Below are 15,501 nucleotides of genomic sequence, written 5' to 3'. Positions count from 1 at the left end.
GAGATGAGTTCCACACCCCATAGTTGCCTTTGACTGGACTTAACTATCCAGAGGTCCTTTAAGTTTACTTTACATTTTACTTGGAGCTACCTTTGCCATTTTACTGTCCTTTCACTCAGTTTTGAGATACTGTACCCTTTTTGGAGCTCTCCATAATCCTTTTCCCTTCCTTTTAACAACCTTGAACATGTTAAATGCGAAGTGCCCAAAAATAAAACAGAACGGTTTTTACACAGAAATGGCAGTTGTGCAATCAAAGCATGACTGGCAGATTATCAGCATTTTGAGGACAGGAGGAAACAGGAAACAAGAAGCCAGAGTAAGACGTGAGCTTATCAGGCCGTGATGCATTTTAAAGACCTAATTCTGAAGATATGTTATGAAGATTCTCACAAAACAGGTGATGAGGCAGGATAAACCTATAACTGGACGGCACTTGTTCATATTTATTTTGAGTCCCTTTTCATATACCACCCTTGAACAAAGCTTCAAAGGTGGTTTACAAAAGCAAGATAAATACATGAATATCCCTTCAGACAGAGAACCACACGCTGAAGACTAGACTAGCCTTCTCCTCCCCAACATGGTAGTTTTCTATGTGCAAATAAGGGAACTTCCAGCCTGCCACTGTTTGGGGGCGAGATTCAATCACATGCTGCAATAGTCAGATTGGGCAATTATAGTGCTGTGCAGGATCCTAAACAACAAACCCAATTTCTCCCAAAGGCTAGACTTCTTGCAGTGAGGAAGGTGAGGGTCAGGTAAGGTGAGATAAGACTTGCTTTGATGCAACATCCCAGGCATAGGCAAACTCTGGCCCTCCAGGTGTTTGGGACTACAATTCCCATCATCCCTAGCTAGCAGGACCAGTGGTCAGGGATGATGGGAATTGTAGTGGGATGCTAAGAGGGAAGTGGGTTTCAGAGGAACACTGGTGGTCTAAACGACTACCATGCTTTGAAAATCTGGTATCAAGTCCATCAATTTTGTTTAATTCGTTAAACTAAATAGTTTTAATTGGATTTGGGATAAATGTGCAGTTGATCGTTACTGTTTTGAATTTTATGGTGCTATTATCTTCCTTAGTGGGTCATGCGAAGTGCTATTCTGAACGATGTTTTTTTATAGAAGGCGCTGGGGATGAACGTATGGAACCAAGGGGGCGGCAGTGCCCCAAACAAGCTTGGCAACCACCCATCTAACCTCCCCGCAAACAGATTCATGAAAATAGTGCCGTCTAATTTCCCTGCAAACCGACCAGGGAAAATGCTACATAACCTGGTCGTCTGGAAACACCTGATTCAGGAACATTCTGCTTTTCTAACCCCTCCTCCTTCCCAGTCTGAAATGGTACTATTCTGACACAGGTCCACCAGGTCACTTACGCTAACCTGCTCTGCACCTCAGAGAAGGCGCCTTCCCCCCAAATCAACAACATGAAATGATCGGAAGCGACTTGCTTTTCACACAAAAACGTTTTTAAACCCAGGCAAGCCTTCTATTGATTGCATTTATATCTCACCTTTTCCTCCAAGGAGCTCAAAGTGGTGTAAATGGTTGCTTGGGAGAAAGGCAATAGATAAACACGTTAAAGAATTAAATGCTTCTCCCCCTGCCCTCAGTTATTCCTCACAACAACATTGTGAGGTAGGCTAAGGGGAAGCAGCTGGCCCAAGGTCGCTCAGTGAGCTTCATGGGCCAAGTAGAGAAGTTTATTTCATTTCATTTCCTAGTCCTAACCAATTCGTCACTCTGGGAAGGGTCCAAAATGAAGCATCACTGGCAGCGTGTTGGCACTATTTATGGCTAGAAGGGAAAGGGTGCTTAACCCTTTCTCTGCTTGGTGTTTTCAGGGTCAGCTCAGAATCCTTCAGCTGCTGCCACTGCTGTGGGTTTAGCCACCCTTTTAGTTCCATGCAATGAGTTCTTGGGATGGCTAGGCCTCACCTCCTAGAGCTCCAAGGGGTGCGGCTTCTAGAGCAGGCTTCCTCAACCTCGCCCCTCCAGATGTTTTGAGACTACAACTCCCATGATCCCTAGCTAACAGGTCCAGTGGTCAGGGATGATGTGAACTGTAGTCCCCAAACATCTGGAGGGCCGAGTTTGCCTATGCCTACTCCAAATGTTTTGGGACTACAATTCCCATCATCCCTGACCACCAGTCCTGCTAGCTAGGGATCATGGGAGTTGTAGTCCCAAAACATCTGGAAGGCCGAGGTTAAGGAAGCCTGTTCTAGAGCCTGATAAGCCTGTTGGCATCCATCTGTCTCGACAGACAATGGAGTGTGCCTCCAAGGGTGAAGTCAAACCCTTGGGTTAGCAGCGCCAAAGTCACCTCCTCAGTGCACAAGCCTGGGCGGTGTGTCTGGAGGTCCTGAGCTGCCCAGGTGACAACCTGCCCACCTTCTCAGCCTGGCTGATGTGGTCCAAAGGCAAGCAGAGCAATCGGTTTGGCACCAGTTTGGCTGCAGCAGTTGCCATAATAATAATAATAATAATAATAATAATAATAATAATTTATTTATACCCTGCCCATCTGGCTGAGTCTCCCCAGCCACTCTGGGCGGCTCCCAATCAAGTGTTAAAAACAATACAGCATTAAATATTAAAAACGTCCCTAAACAGGGCTGCCTTCAGATGTCTTTTAAAGATAGGATAGCTGCTTATTTCCTTCACATTTGAAGGGAGGCCACTACCGAGAAGGCCCTCTGCCCAATTCCCTGTAACCTCACTTCTCAGAGCGAGGGAACCGCCCTCGGAACTGGACCTCAGTGTCTGGGCTGGATGATAGTGGTGGAGACACTCCTTCAGGTATACTGGACCGAGGCCGTTTAGGGCTTTAAAGGTCAGAACCAACACTTTGAATTGTGCCCGGAAACGTTCAGGGAGCCAATGCAGATCTCTCAGGACCAGTGTTATGTGGTCCCGGTGGTCACTCCAGTCACCAGTCTAGCTGCCGCATTCTGGATTAATTGCAGTTTCTGGGTCACTTTCAAAGGTAGCCCCACAGAGAGTGCATTGCAGTAGTCCAAGCAGGAGATGACCAGAGCATGCACCACTCTGGCGAGACAGTCTGCAGGCAGGTAGGGTCTCAGCTTGCGTACCAGATGGAACTGGTAGACAGCTGCCCTGGACACAGAATTAACCTGCGCCTCCATGGACAGCTGTGAGTCCAGAATGACTCCCAGGCTGCGCACCTGGTCCTTCAGGGGCACAGTTACCCCATTCCGGACCAGGGAGTCCCCCACACCCGCCCACCCACTTCCCCCAGAAGGAGGCATACAAGGCTCCATCCAACTGCCTTCGGGACTCTGCTCTGGGTTTGTGTAGAATTTACTCCTTAGCTCTGTAATTAGCGTCATCATTATACTTACTTATACCCTGATTGTTCCCCAGGCTGGCCAGAACCTCCATACACACTGCCCAGGCTTGTGGCCCAGAGAAGTCACTTTTGTGCTGCCGACGCAGGGGGTTGACTTCACCCCTGGAGGCGCACGAGACAGACGGTTGCCAGCAATGACAAGAATTGTACAGTGAGGGGGAAACGAACCATGAGCTGATTCCACATGCTCGTCCTTTGCCACAGCATCAGTTGGCGACTGGATGCCTGGCAAAGGGTGAGGGGGTGGGCGAGATCCAGCCTTGCCCCACCCACAGAGCTTCCCTTTACAACCGAGCCACTTCTCGCACACTCGGCTGGGAGTCGCTTACACGCGCGTGTGAGTGAATCAGAGGGGATGATGGAGCAAATCATACGAGGAACGCCTGTGGATGCACTTAGCCGACGGAGAGACTAGATTAAAGAAATTATGTTGACAGTTTGTGGTGACGTGGAAGGGATAGGGAGGGCGGCTGTCATGGAGGAGGCGGAAGGAAAGAGAGAAAAGCAAGAGCAACTCTCTGCAGGCTCCGCGCAGGCCGGAGAGCAAATCAGCCCTTCATCAACTGGGTGCCAGGCGGATGCTTTCAGCTGCAACACCTTTGAGTCCCAGGTTGTGGGCACAAAAGATCTGCAGGGCATTTAGGCTGGCAAAGGCTGGCACAGGGTGATGGAGGGAGCTGTTGAACTCGAGTCCTGCTTACGGCCTTGCCACAGGCATCTGCTCAGCCGCTGGGCATAAGAACATAACGAGAGCCCGCTGCATCAGACAAATGACCCATCGGGTCCAGGGGCGTATGGTGAAATTTTTCAAAGGGGAAACAGGGTCAGAGGCACCAGCTTGCAAAGGTGATTTGGGGGGCGGGGTTGACGTCATGGTGTCCTGACGTCATGTGTGTGAGCATCTCGTCTTCTTCCGTAAGCTGGGCTGAAGCTTCCCAGGCTTTGGGAAGGTGACAGGAGGGCTCCTGGACCCATCAGAGCATCGCACTTCACTCCCTAAGCCAGACAGGAGCTTCCTGGGGTTTGGAGACACCAAGGGAACATTTAGGGGACTAGCCTAGTCCCTCTAGTCCAGGGGTCAGCAACCTTTGTCAGCTGTGGGCTGGTCCCCCATCCCTCAGACCATGTGGTGGGCCGGACTATATTTTGAAAAAAAATAATGAACGAATTAATTTGCCCCACAAATAACCCAGAGATGCATTTTAAATAAAAGGACACATTCACTTCCGGGTCAGAGCCTCCGGCAATTGCGGAATTCCTCTGATCGGGAGGAACTTGCTCCATGGAATTCAGGGTCTGGCCACCACGGCAAAGGCGGAGACCCACTAAAAATCGCAGGCAGGAGAAGCCTGTGAACGTGGGATTCGGCTGGCACCTTTTGCACCTCCCCTACTCGCGGGGAGACCCGGTTTCGGGGATCCGGAGCGATGTGGGGTGAGCGGCGCGGTGCTTCAAATTGATTGCTTCTTTCACGGAGTGAAGCCGCATTGCTGTTGCCGGAGAACGCTGACTTTTTCCTGTGGACAATTTGATTCTAAACAACTACCCGTGAGTAGAATGGAAAATTGGATTTTTAAACGTCTTAATTTGGCACCGAAACGGGGAGGTTTCAAACAGGAAGTCCGCCTTCCCCTTTTGTAAATAGATTGAAGCAAAGAATTTGCAAGCTAAAGTCTTGGAAAGTCATATGTAAAGGATTAAACTTCCATCGGCGAAAATCATTAAACCCCCCTTGGAGGCAGGAGAAGAGGGGGAAAATTTTGGATCGCGTAAGCCTGCAGGAGAGAGTGAAAAAATGTTGGATCACCACCGCTCTGAACCTGGAAATGGACTGCTAGTAAGACTGACGTTTTTGGGAAAGTCATTGACTGTGACAGTTAGTTAAATAAGAGAAATACATTGCTTTCATTGTCTCCTTCTGCGTTTAAAAAGGAGTAAAAGTAGCTGAAAATTCAAACTAATTTTACTGCTTGAACTGTGCTTAAAAGGATTGATACAAACAGAAATTGTTTCCCTCTAGAGGGAGCCTTTGAAATTGTTACAAGAGTTGGGCTGGTGGAATCTCCAGCTGCAAGAGAAAACCGTGAGATTGACCTTGGATTGCTTGAGAATGTTGACAGAAGAAGCCTTAGTGATTGCACTATGCAAGATAAGTGAGTCATTGGAACAGCTCCACAAGAAGACGGATGTGATGAATATAAAAATTGATATTTTGGGACAAATAGTGACTAATTTGGGACAAAAAGTGAACATCTACACAGAAACTATTCAGGAACCGATACAGGAATCTACTCTGACATGCCAAATGGTGGAGAAAGCGAGGGAGAAAGTTGTGGTTGTTGAACCTAAAGTAATACAAGTGGAGAGGGAGAGAGCCCCAGCCTTACAGAGGCAATTTGATGATTACAAGCTGTTGCCCTCTATGATTGAATTCAGAGAAAGTCAGATTGGAACCCTGCTTGGACTGGAGAAGGAAAGTTGGATAGATCACCTCATGCAGGGATTTACTGACCTTTGGGATCTGGACCTGGTTCAGGAGGAAATTGGAGTTGTGGGGACCTGCAGATTTGGAGGGACTTTGAAACATGTCCTGAAATATCTTTTGGATTTTAGTTTTAACCACGGAGATGTGGATGACATGTCGAGAAGGAATAAAAACATTGTTAGGTTGGAGCTCCCCCGAGACCTACTCTTCAGCATCAAAGAAAGGAAATTAAGAACAAGATCAGCAGAAGACAAAGTAAAGTGTATGTATAAATACGAAGAAGATTTGCAGAAGGGACCTGGAAAAGAGTTAAGAGCCTCGGACAGAAGATCACCAGGTTGATGGACTATATGGAATTGACGGAAATGACTGGCAGAATCCGAGACCAGGGAGAAGAGACGGTGGAAGAAGACTGGAAAAAGTTTAAAGTTTATTTATAGAAATAGGGTAAAATTAATGAGTGTTAGAAAAATGTTGGAATGAAATTATATGGCCTTAGTAGAAGTGTTATAAGGAGTTAAGCATAAATAAGTATTATAGTATTAATGGAAATAAGGTTAAAATAAGTTAAGATATTTATATGACAGAAAATAGTGAAAGATGGAAAGGATTTGCTGAAACAATTAATAGAAGTGGAATACAAAAAGGGAGGTGAGAGGAAGTCGATGAAACAAGGGAATGACAGATAAGGCATTGAAATGGTATGATGTATGGTTTTTTAAACTGTTTTTGTTCTGTTTTGTTTAGTTTAATGTGTTAATGTTGTGTAGTGTATTGTTTATATATTGTATTGTATTGTTTTTTCTTTCTTTTGTTTTTCTTCTTCTTTTTTCTCCTTTTCTTTTTCTTCTTGTTTGTAAGGTTTAGAAGTAATAAATATTATTTAAAATAAATAAATAAATAAATAAAAGGATACATTCTACTCATGTAAAAACACGCTGATTCCCCGACCGTCCACAGGCCGGATTTAGAAGGCGATTGGGCCGCATCCAGGCCCCGGGCCGTAGGTTGCCATCCCCTGTCCTAGTCCAATGATTCTGGTCCCGCAGTGGCCACCCAGATGCCCGTTATGGGAAACCCACAGGCAGGATCCGGGCACAAGAGCGACTCTCCCCTCCTGTCGTTTCCAGCAAATGGTATTCAGCAGCATTGCTGCTCCAACTGTTGGAGTCAGAGCAGAGCGTCTCCTCCATGAATTGGCTCAATCCTCTTTAAAAGCCACCTAGGTTGGTGGCCAGCATTGCCTCCTGTGGCAGGGAGTTCCAGAGATTAACCACACACTGCCTGAAGAAGGACTTCCTTTGATCCACCAACACTCAGCTTCATGGGATGTCCACATTGCACCAGATGGCCTTTGGCCTGATCCTGCAGCCAAGCGCTTCTTATGAATCACCTCAACTATGAATTGGCCAAGGGGAGTGGGGAGGGTTAAGCAAACCCCTCTTTCATGGCCTCCTCCCCACATTATGCCACCTTTGTCAGGTTGCTGCTGACAATGAGAAGGTATAGGAAAAAGGTGTAAAACAGCAGCTTTGCTGGATGATATGAAAAGTCCAAAATCTTTATTAGGCCACTGCTTTCCATCAGCACAACCAAAAACATTCACAGCAAACTCAGCCCTCCAGATGTTTTGGGACTACAACTCCCATCATCCCTAGCTAACAGGACCGGTAGTCAGGGATGATGGGAATTGTAGTCCCAAAACATCTGGAGCAGGCATAGGCAAACTCGGCCCTCCAGATGTTTGGGGACTACAGTTCACATCATCCCTGACCACTGGTCCTGTTAGCTAGGGATCATGGAAGTTGTAGTCCCAAAACATCTGGAGGGCCGAGTTTGCCTATGCCTGATCTGGAGGCCCGAGTTTGGGGAAGCCTGGTCTAATAAAAGGCATAAGGATTTTGGAACAACAAGCAGTTTGGGGAGTTGAAAGTGTGAATAAATGCAGAGCATTGTTCTCACACATTACAATGCAGGATACTTGTGAAGTGTGGACATCATTTATGACACACACTCACATGTTTAAGCGGCTGGGCAGATTAGTGCAGCTGGGAACCCCCACCTCTGTCTGAATTCTCACGTACATAGGTGTGCAAAGGCTGTGTGCATTCACCGTACATGCCAACTCTTTTCTGCTTTACAGGTTTACCATTGTTTGCTCGGATGCCCCGTGGAAGTCACAAAAGAGAGCCTAGCACTTAGCACCCGTTTGGGAACGCTGCCTCAATAAGCTCCCCAGAAAACATGCACAGTCAGGCTACAGTCATACGCTGCTTGCGAGGGTCCTGTGGAAAACACTGGCTGAAGCACACACATTTCCTGCAGGAACACTCATTCGCAGCGCCGTCTTTGCACTTGAACATCTGCAAGCAGACGGTCTCAGATTTGGTTTCGGGCATCTCCAGGTAGGGCCGGGAATGGCTTCTGCCTGAAACCCTGGGGAGTGTAGATGGTACTGAGTGAGCTACACGAAGCGGCATTCTGCATAAGCTGCTTTCTCTGTTTGCATAGGGCCTTGGTTCGGCAGTATAGCATCTGCTTTGCATGCAGAGGACAACAGTCTTGATCCCTGGCATCTGCAGTTAGGGCTGGGAATGTCTCTTGTCTGAAACCCCGGAAAGAGGCTGCCAGTCAGAGGATACTGAGCTTCATAGAATCACAGAACTGTCGAGTTGGAAGGGGTTCCCAGGGTCATCTAGTCCAACCCCCTACAATGCAGGAATCATTTTGTGCCAGGGCTTGAACCCACGACCCTGGCATTAAGGGTCTTCTGCTCTACCAGCCTTGCCATACTATGGACCTATGATCTTCATATAAGGCAAGTCTCTATGTATTCTCTCCCTCCCTACAGTTTAACCAAAAATGTAACTTTTAAGCTGCATTTAAGCCACAGAATGAAGCTGCCTACGATGGCAATTAGCGAAGGTTGGATAGGCACCTATCAGGAAGCCAGGGAGGCAGCAGAACCTCCTTTTTGAAAACTTTCCAAGAAAAAAGGTTGGGCAAGGACATGCTGGGGATGTATAGGATATCCTCTTGCCTTTGGGCAATTGTTGCAGTACACAGCCAGCTGGATCGTAGCCAGCTCTCCAATTAACCTGCCATTACAAGTGCCACATCAAAGCCAGACCAGTATTCCCATTGTAAGGATGAGAGGCTGAGGCTTAGAGAGAGGTTTTGATAGCATGCACAAATGCATTTTGATTCTCCTGGAAGAGCTGGAGGTCATCTTCAAGGTGCAGGGCTGTATTTTGTAACTATCCCTTTCTAAGAATCAAAATCTAAAAAGGGGAGTGCTGTTGGCATTATACAGTGTTGCCCCCAAAATATTGGCAGGTCAGGATCTAAGGCAGCTGGGCTGAGAATACATAATTCCAGGGTGGTGGTGGCAGTGGGGTGTTCACGACACACCCTTTTCAACCTACCAGCGTCCATCTGTAAAATGGGAAGAGCAACTGACTTCAAGGAACAGTTCCTAGAGCAAAAGAGAGCTGTTCAAGCTGAGAAGCAGTGCCTTGCAACGTGCAGTTTCCATCCCTTCAGGTAAAACAGCCAGCAAGTCAATAATATAAATGGGATAAAGATACACGAACACGCAGAGCTCCCGCTGTCTCCATCACTCAACACCTGCTGGAGCAGACGAGTTGCCCACAGCCTCCAGAGAGATGCCCCCGAGCCCAGACTTTGGTGACCCTCTGGTGAAAAAGAGGTTTAGCGAAGACTAAACCACTGGAACATCTTCTGCCTTTGGCAATAGGTCAAGCCACATTCCAGAGAGGGCTTTGCCAACGAACCCAAGTTTGCAGCAAACATAAGAGATGATCTCTCGAAGTATGAAAGACTTGAGCAGTTCAGGGATTTATGAAGGTAGAATTGTTTGCATGCATACACACACATACTTGTTGCTAAACACAGTCCATATAAACCACACTGGGACAATGCTGCCCCGCCTTATAGGACTGTTGTAAGGAGACGGCAGGTGCTTTCGAGTCTTTAAAAAGCGACACAAGTGCTAAATCACATCACCAGCAGCACAACCTCCTCACTCTGCAAGCAGACAGGCAGTGAAGTCACAAGATGCCCATCTAATCTCCGAAGCTCTCCTCTCCTCTCCTCAGGCACCTCATTGTGCATGCCAGCCAAATGCCAGGCGGACTCAGCGCCTTCTGCAACAGTACCACCACCTTCACGAACCGAGCTCAACATTATATCATTCGGAAGCCTTTGCATATCTCCGGCTTTTTAGGGAACATTTCCTGAGCGTGCCCTGGCACAACTGTAGATAGAAACAGTACGTAGGTGGTGTTTGGAGGGGGGGGAGGGGGATCTTGCAAGGAAGGAGAGGGATCAAGGTCTTTTTCCTAACAAACTCATCAGCCCTGCAAATGCTCCCTTAAACCAAATAAGAACAAAAACACAAATCCGTCCTTTTGCTCTGTTGAGGAGCTGCGACAACCAAAGACGATTCCAAGACCAGACAACTGGTTTTTGCAAGGAGAAAGGGGGGGGGGGGCGAACAGATCAAAGTCAAAACCCAGACATGTCCTTTAGCAGAAGATGCTCTGGATGGAAAAGGAAACAAGCTCTTCTTACCTGACCAGCTACAGAACAGCAGCAGGGGAGGCAGGAGACAGGTCAGCAAAGCTCTGGAAGAAAGCCCGGGAGCGTCCATGGTCATTTGCTACTGGAGGGAAGAAGGGGAAAAAAGGAAAGAGAGTTTCATGAAGAGGAAATCAGAGGGCGCTTCTAGCGGCTTTCTCTCTCTGTCTCTCTCTCTCTTTGAGAGAAGGGCAGACGAAGCCAAGGAAGATGAAGAAAACAAACCCCCGCATCACTCCATCCCCAAAATGAGGAAACCAACCTTACTTCCTCGTCTACAGACATCGGCAGGGTGGGGGTGGGGGAGAGCCCAAATCCAACCTATTTTCCAGAGCCGATGAAATCAGGAGTTCTCTGCCCCCCCTCCCTCCATCTCCTTCCTCCTGAACCATTCCCAGCTAAAAACGGTTAAAGGGAAATTAATATTTTACGGAGAGGACATCAGGGCAGCGGCGGGGAAAGCGGCAGGGAGACGGGAGGAAGGCGCATCGTGGGGGGGGGGGAACTGTGCAACAACATCCTTTCCCGGGTGCCTGGTAAAGCACGTACGCAAACACAGCCACGCAGCCGGGCACAGACTCACCTGGCCAGCATCCGCTGCAGCGCGCAGCGCCCCAGACACGCAGACACACGCGCGCACCACGAGAATTCGCTCCTCGCTCGCCCCGGGACCGGCGGAAAAAAGAAAATCGCCACTTTTTGCTCAGGCAGGCAGTCACATGCCAAGGCTGCTGGGGTGCCCCCCTCCCTTCCCTGTTCCTCCTCCTCCTCCTCCTCTTCCAGGCCTTTCCACCAGTCGCACTAGGAAACCTTAAGAGTCACAAGAAACCAGAAGAAGGGGAGATGTTTTTATTCCCCTTTTTTTGCGGAGGAAAAACATTTCCTCGGAACGGGGCTGGGGTTTGCACGCCTCCCCAAGCTGCAATGCCAGGAGGAGACGGGGCGGCAGAATCTGCAGGAAAAGGGGAAAAGAGAGGACCCCCCCCCCGCGGACACAAGGGAGGTGGGCTCTTCTGTGTCACCTTTGCAGCCCTTGGACCCTGCCTAGCTGCGCTTGTCAGTCTGCTTGTGTCTCTCTGCAGCGCCTTCTTGCTCTCTGCTGCTGGTGGTTCAGAGACATCCCACCCTCCTCCCGTTGCCTAGCATTGATGGGGCTCTGTTTTTTTCAACAATGTACCAGTTCAGGAGAAAAGAAAGAGTCGTCTCCCCCCCCCCCCCCTTCTCTCTCTCTCTCTCTCTCTAGTAGGCAAGCCAGCTTTTTGGGAACGGCTCCACGCAGTCCTAGTTCTCTCTCTCCCCCCCAGCTAGCTTTTCACAAAGCAAGCTGGACAGAGGCGATCGGAAGAAAAGGCTGAAGGGGGTGGGTGGGTAGAAAGAGCACAAGGGAGGCTGTACCACTACGACTGCCTGCCTGGCTCGCTCCAAGCCAACTTGCTTTTTCTGTGTTTTGTAAGGTCACCCCTGCCTGCCTGGAATCAGCCACACATTGTTTTTCTTAAGGTGGGCTGGGAGAATTCAGAGGCTTCCTCCCCTCCCCTTCCCTTTGCAAAGGGAGGCAGCTTTGTCTCCTGAAAAACGCTCCTGGGCTCTTCTCCCCAGGCTTTCAAAAGAAGGCTGAAAATGAGACCGGGAGGGAGGGGTCAGTGGGAGAATTGGAGACTCCCTGTTGCACAAAGTCTGGGTTCTGCAAAGTGCTTCCGTCTGAGAACTCTCTCTCCTCTCCTCCACCAACCTACCCCCCCCCCCCGCCCTGCTCCTCTTGCATTCCCAGCTACCACTCCAACTCTTCCCCAAGGAAAATACAAGAGAGAGAGAGAAAGCTGATAAAAGCTTCGGTGAAATGAATGGAAAGCCTGCCCGGGGAATTAGGATGGGACTCTCAGACAAGAGATGCAGGAAGGAGGTGAGCTGATGATGGTGACAGGAAATAAACAGGAAGCACAGAAATCAGGAAGGATTTCATTCCAGGGAGGAGGAGAGAGGGGCTAATAGATATTTATTCCTGAACAAGACGAGAGGGAGCTACCTTTGAAGATTGGGTCCTGAACCAAACCTCTCTAGCTTAGTAGGGTCTTCTACTGCGCTGAGGGAGGGGCCTCCCAAGGACTTAGGCAGGGAAAGCTCTCCACCAGCCCTCCTATCTAGGCTCCTTTCTGCTGGAAAGTGCTGGGGAATGGATCTGGGCTTCTGTTCGCAAAATGCATATCATCTCTTTTTAGGTAAGGTAAGGCAGCCTGCAGGGACACGGGTGGTGCTGTGGGTTAAACCACAGAGCCTACGACTTGCCGATCATTGCCGATCAGAAGGTCGGCGGTTCACATCCCCGTGACGGGGTGAGCTCCCGTTGCTCGGTCCCTGCTCCTGCCAACCTAGCACTTTGAAAGCACATCAAAGTGCAAGTAGATAAATAGGTACCGCTCTGGCAGGAAGGTAAATGGCGTTTCCGTGCACTGCTCTGGTTCACCAGAAGCGGCTTAGTTATGCTGGCCACATGACCCGGAAGCTGCACGCCGGCTCCCTCAGCCAATAAAGCGAGATGAGTGCCGCAACCCCAGAGTTGGCCACGACTGGACCTAATGGTCGGGGCACCTTACCTTACGGCAAACTGGTATGACTGTACAGCCTGCATAGCTGTCAACTTTTCCCTTTTTTAAAAAGGGAAATTCACTTATTCCAAATAGGATTCCTCGCAAGAAAAGGGAAAAGTTGACAGCTATGAGCCTGTGTCTGGCATAGGGTGGTATTCAACTGCACAGAGGAGACCTGTGGAAATGAATGGACCCCATTTAGCCATGCTCATTCATTTCAGTAAAATGTAGCTGAACACCACACCCATAGTCTTCATAGGACAGTGCCTCTCTCCCCGCAAGTACCGAGCTAAACTTTTAGGAACCTGCTTTAGATGCTAAGCTTCAGACTTGGAAACGGGGGTTCGGGGTTGGGGAGGAGAGTGACCTGATCATGTACAGAATATAGGAAAGAAGCAACTGCAGCCAGACCCTCGTGCGTCTTGGAGAAGGATGAGGGGGGTAGAGACCAAACTGTCCAGGCTAACCTGACCAACATCTTTAATCTCTCTCCCCCCCCCCCCCCGTTTCAATAGAGAATCAGGAACCACAGGTCCAAGAATATATTCAAAAGCCAAAGTAGCGTGTTTCTTTAAGTAAATAAATGCAACTTTTGGAATTTGGTTCCCGGTGAATAAATCATCAGGGCTTGCTGATCAGAAGGTCGGCGGTTCGAATAACCGCGACGGGGTGAGCTCCCGTTGCTCGGTCCCTGCTCCTGCCAACCTAGCAGTTTGAAAGCAAGTCAAAGATAAATAGGTACCACTCTGGTGGGAAGGTAAACGGCGTTTCCGTGTGCTGCTCTGGTTTGCCAGAAGCGACTTAGTCATGCTGGCCACATGACTTGGAAGCTGTACGCCGGCTCCCTCGGCCAGTAAAGCAAGATGAGTGCTGCAAGCCCAGAGTCATCTGTGACTGGACCTAATGGTCAGGGGTCCCTTTACCTTTAAGGACCCAAGCAGTGGGCGTTCCTAACCTTTTCCTCCGACGCCTATTTTTATTGCAAGAGTAATATAAAAGGAGCCCTAGTGGACCAGACCAAAACCTCTAAGTCTGTACCCCACAGTTCCCAGTCACCTGTCTCTGAGAAGCTGCCTCCCCCAAATTCACAGCCTTTGCACCATCTCCCCACTTCATGCAGTGCTAGGCCATACATGTATGCCCCTTCCTTGCATACATCAATCTGCTCCTTTACGCAGTTTAGTGTACAAATTTACATCTCCATCTCCTTCCAAGATCAGAGCAATGGGTTTTTGAAGCATCTTATGGCTTCCAAGGCTGCAAACATCTCTGCTCCTGTGCTCTGCCCACAAGACTTCGTTCACGAGCTTAGGGGCCTGCAACTTTCATTTTTGACATCACTTCCTCCTGTCAGCCTGTCCCCCCCCCACTTCCTTCTGCCCCAGGCACAGAGCTAGTAGTCAAAGGAGGTCAGTGGCACTTGGTGGGTCTCTCTAACCTCCTTAGTGCAGACACACTGCTTCAAAGCAGCAGCAGAGCACCCCAGGTTTGATCCCCAGCATCTCCTGTTAGCATCTCCTTGTCTGAGAGCCGCTGCCAGTTAGTGTAAAAATACTGACCAAGATTATGCATTTACATATTTACACTTTCAAAACAATATATATATCAAGGCACTGTGCAACATGAAAGAATAAAACCAGCAGAAAGCATTCGTAAAAACATCAATAAATGCCAAATAGCTACAAAGAGAAAATTCATGTTGCAAAGGCCTAAACAATATAGTTTTCAGACACTGTCAGAGGGAAGGGAGGGGTGGTTTTTGCTGAAATGCTCTACTGGCAGGGAATTCCACAGGACAGGGCATGCTGCACCAAGAGCTCCGTCCCTGGTGAAGGCCCACCGAGCCACATGGGGAACTACCAGAAGTGGAACTCCCCAGGGATCGAGGTGGAGCACAATGGATCAGACAGTCCAGAGTAACACGTTGCCAGGAATCTGCTCCTGTGAGCCACCTGGCTGCTGCATTCTGCACTAGTTGAAAGCTTCTGGACCAGATGCAAGGGCAGCCCCGTATAAAGCATGGAACAGTAATCAAGCCTTGGGGTTGCCAGTCCATGAGCCACTGTGGTCAGGCTGTCATGGTCCAGGAATGGTCACCTCTAATTTACTAGTTGGAGCTGGTAAAAAGGCACTTCTGGCTGCAAATAATAATAATAGTAATAAAATAATTTATTATTTATAACCTGCCAATCTGACTGGGTTTCCCCAGCCACTCTGGGTGGCTTCCAACAGAATATTAAAATACAATAGACCATCAAACATTAAAAACTTCCCTAAACAGGGCTGCCTTCAGATGTCTTCTAAAAGTCTGGTAGTAGTTGTTCTCTTTGACATCTGGTGGGAGGGCGTTCCACAGGGCGGATGCCACTACCGAGAAGGCCCTCTGCCCGGTTCCCTGTAGCTTGGCTTCTCGCAACAAGGGAACCACCAGAAGGCCCTCGGAGCTA

The 15,501-nt window shown here is 48.8% G+C and overlaps 1 protein-coding gene across 7 annotated transcripts in view; it reads right to left on the bottom strand.

The window, feature by feature from the left end:
* The window catches only part of LOC307217725 (tyrosine-protein phosphatase non-receptor type substrate 1-like), a 125,475-nt gene extending 113,643 nt beyond the window's left edge, over positions 1-11,832 (bottom strand). For 2 of the 7 annotated variants that reach the window (XM_079979501.1, XM_079979507.1), the window contains exons 1-2: positions 11,050-11,482; positions 10,461-10,551 (exon numbers count right to left, since the gene is read on the bottom strand). In XM_079979501.1, coding sequence (XP_079835627.1) covers positions 10,461-10,545 — 85 coding nt within the window. In that variant the 5' untranslated portion in view covers positions 10,546-10,551; positions 11,050-11,482. The other 5 variants (XM_079979504.1, XM_079979506.1, XM_079979503.1 and 2 more) reach the window with 5 other exon arrangements.
* Positions 11,833-15,501: the final 3,669 nt, after the last annotated feature.

Source organism: Podarcis cretensis (genome assembly GCF_951804945.1).
Source record: "Podarcis cretensis genome assembly, chromosome: 6".
In the NCBI taxonomy this organism is placed as follows: domain Eukaryota; kingdom Metazoa; phylum Chordata; class Lepidosauria; order Squamata; family Lacertidae; genus Podarcis; species Podarcis cretensis.
The sequence above is the reverse complement of the archived record's forward strand: the minus strand, read 5'-3'. Positions and strand labels throughout refer to the sequence as shown.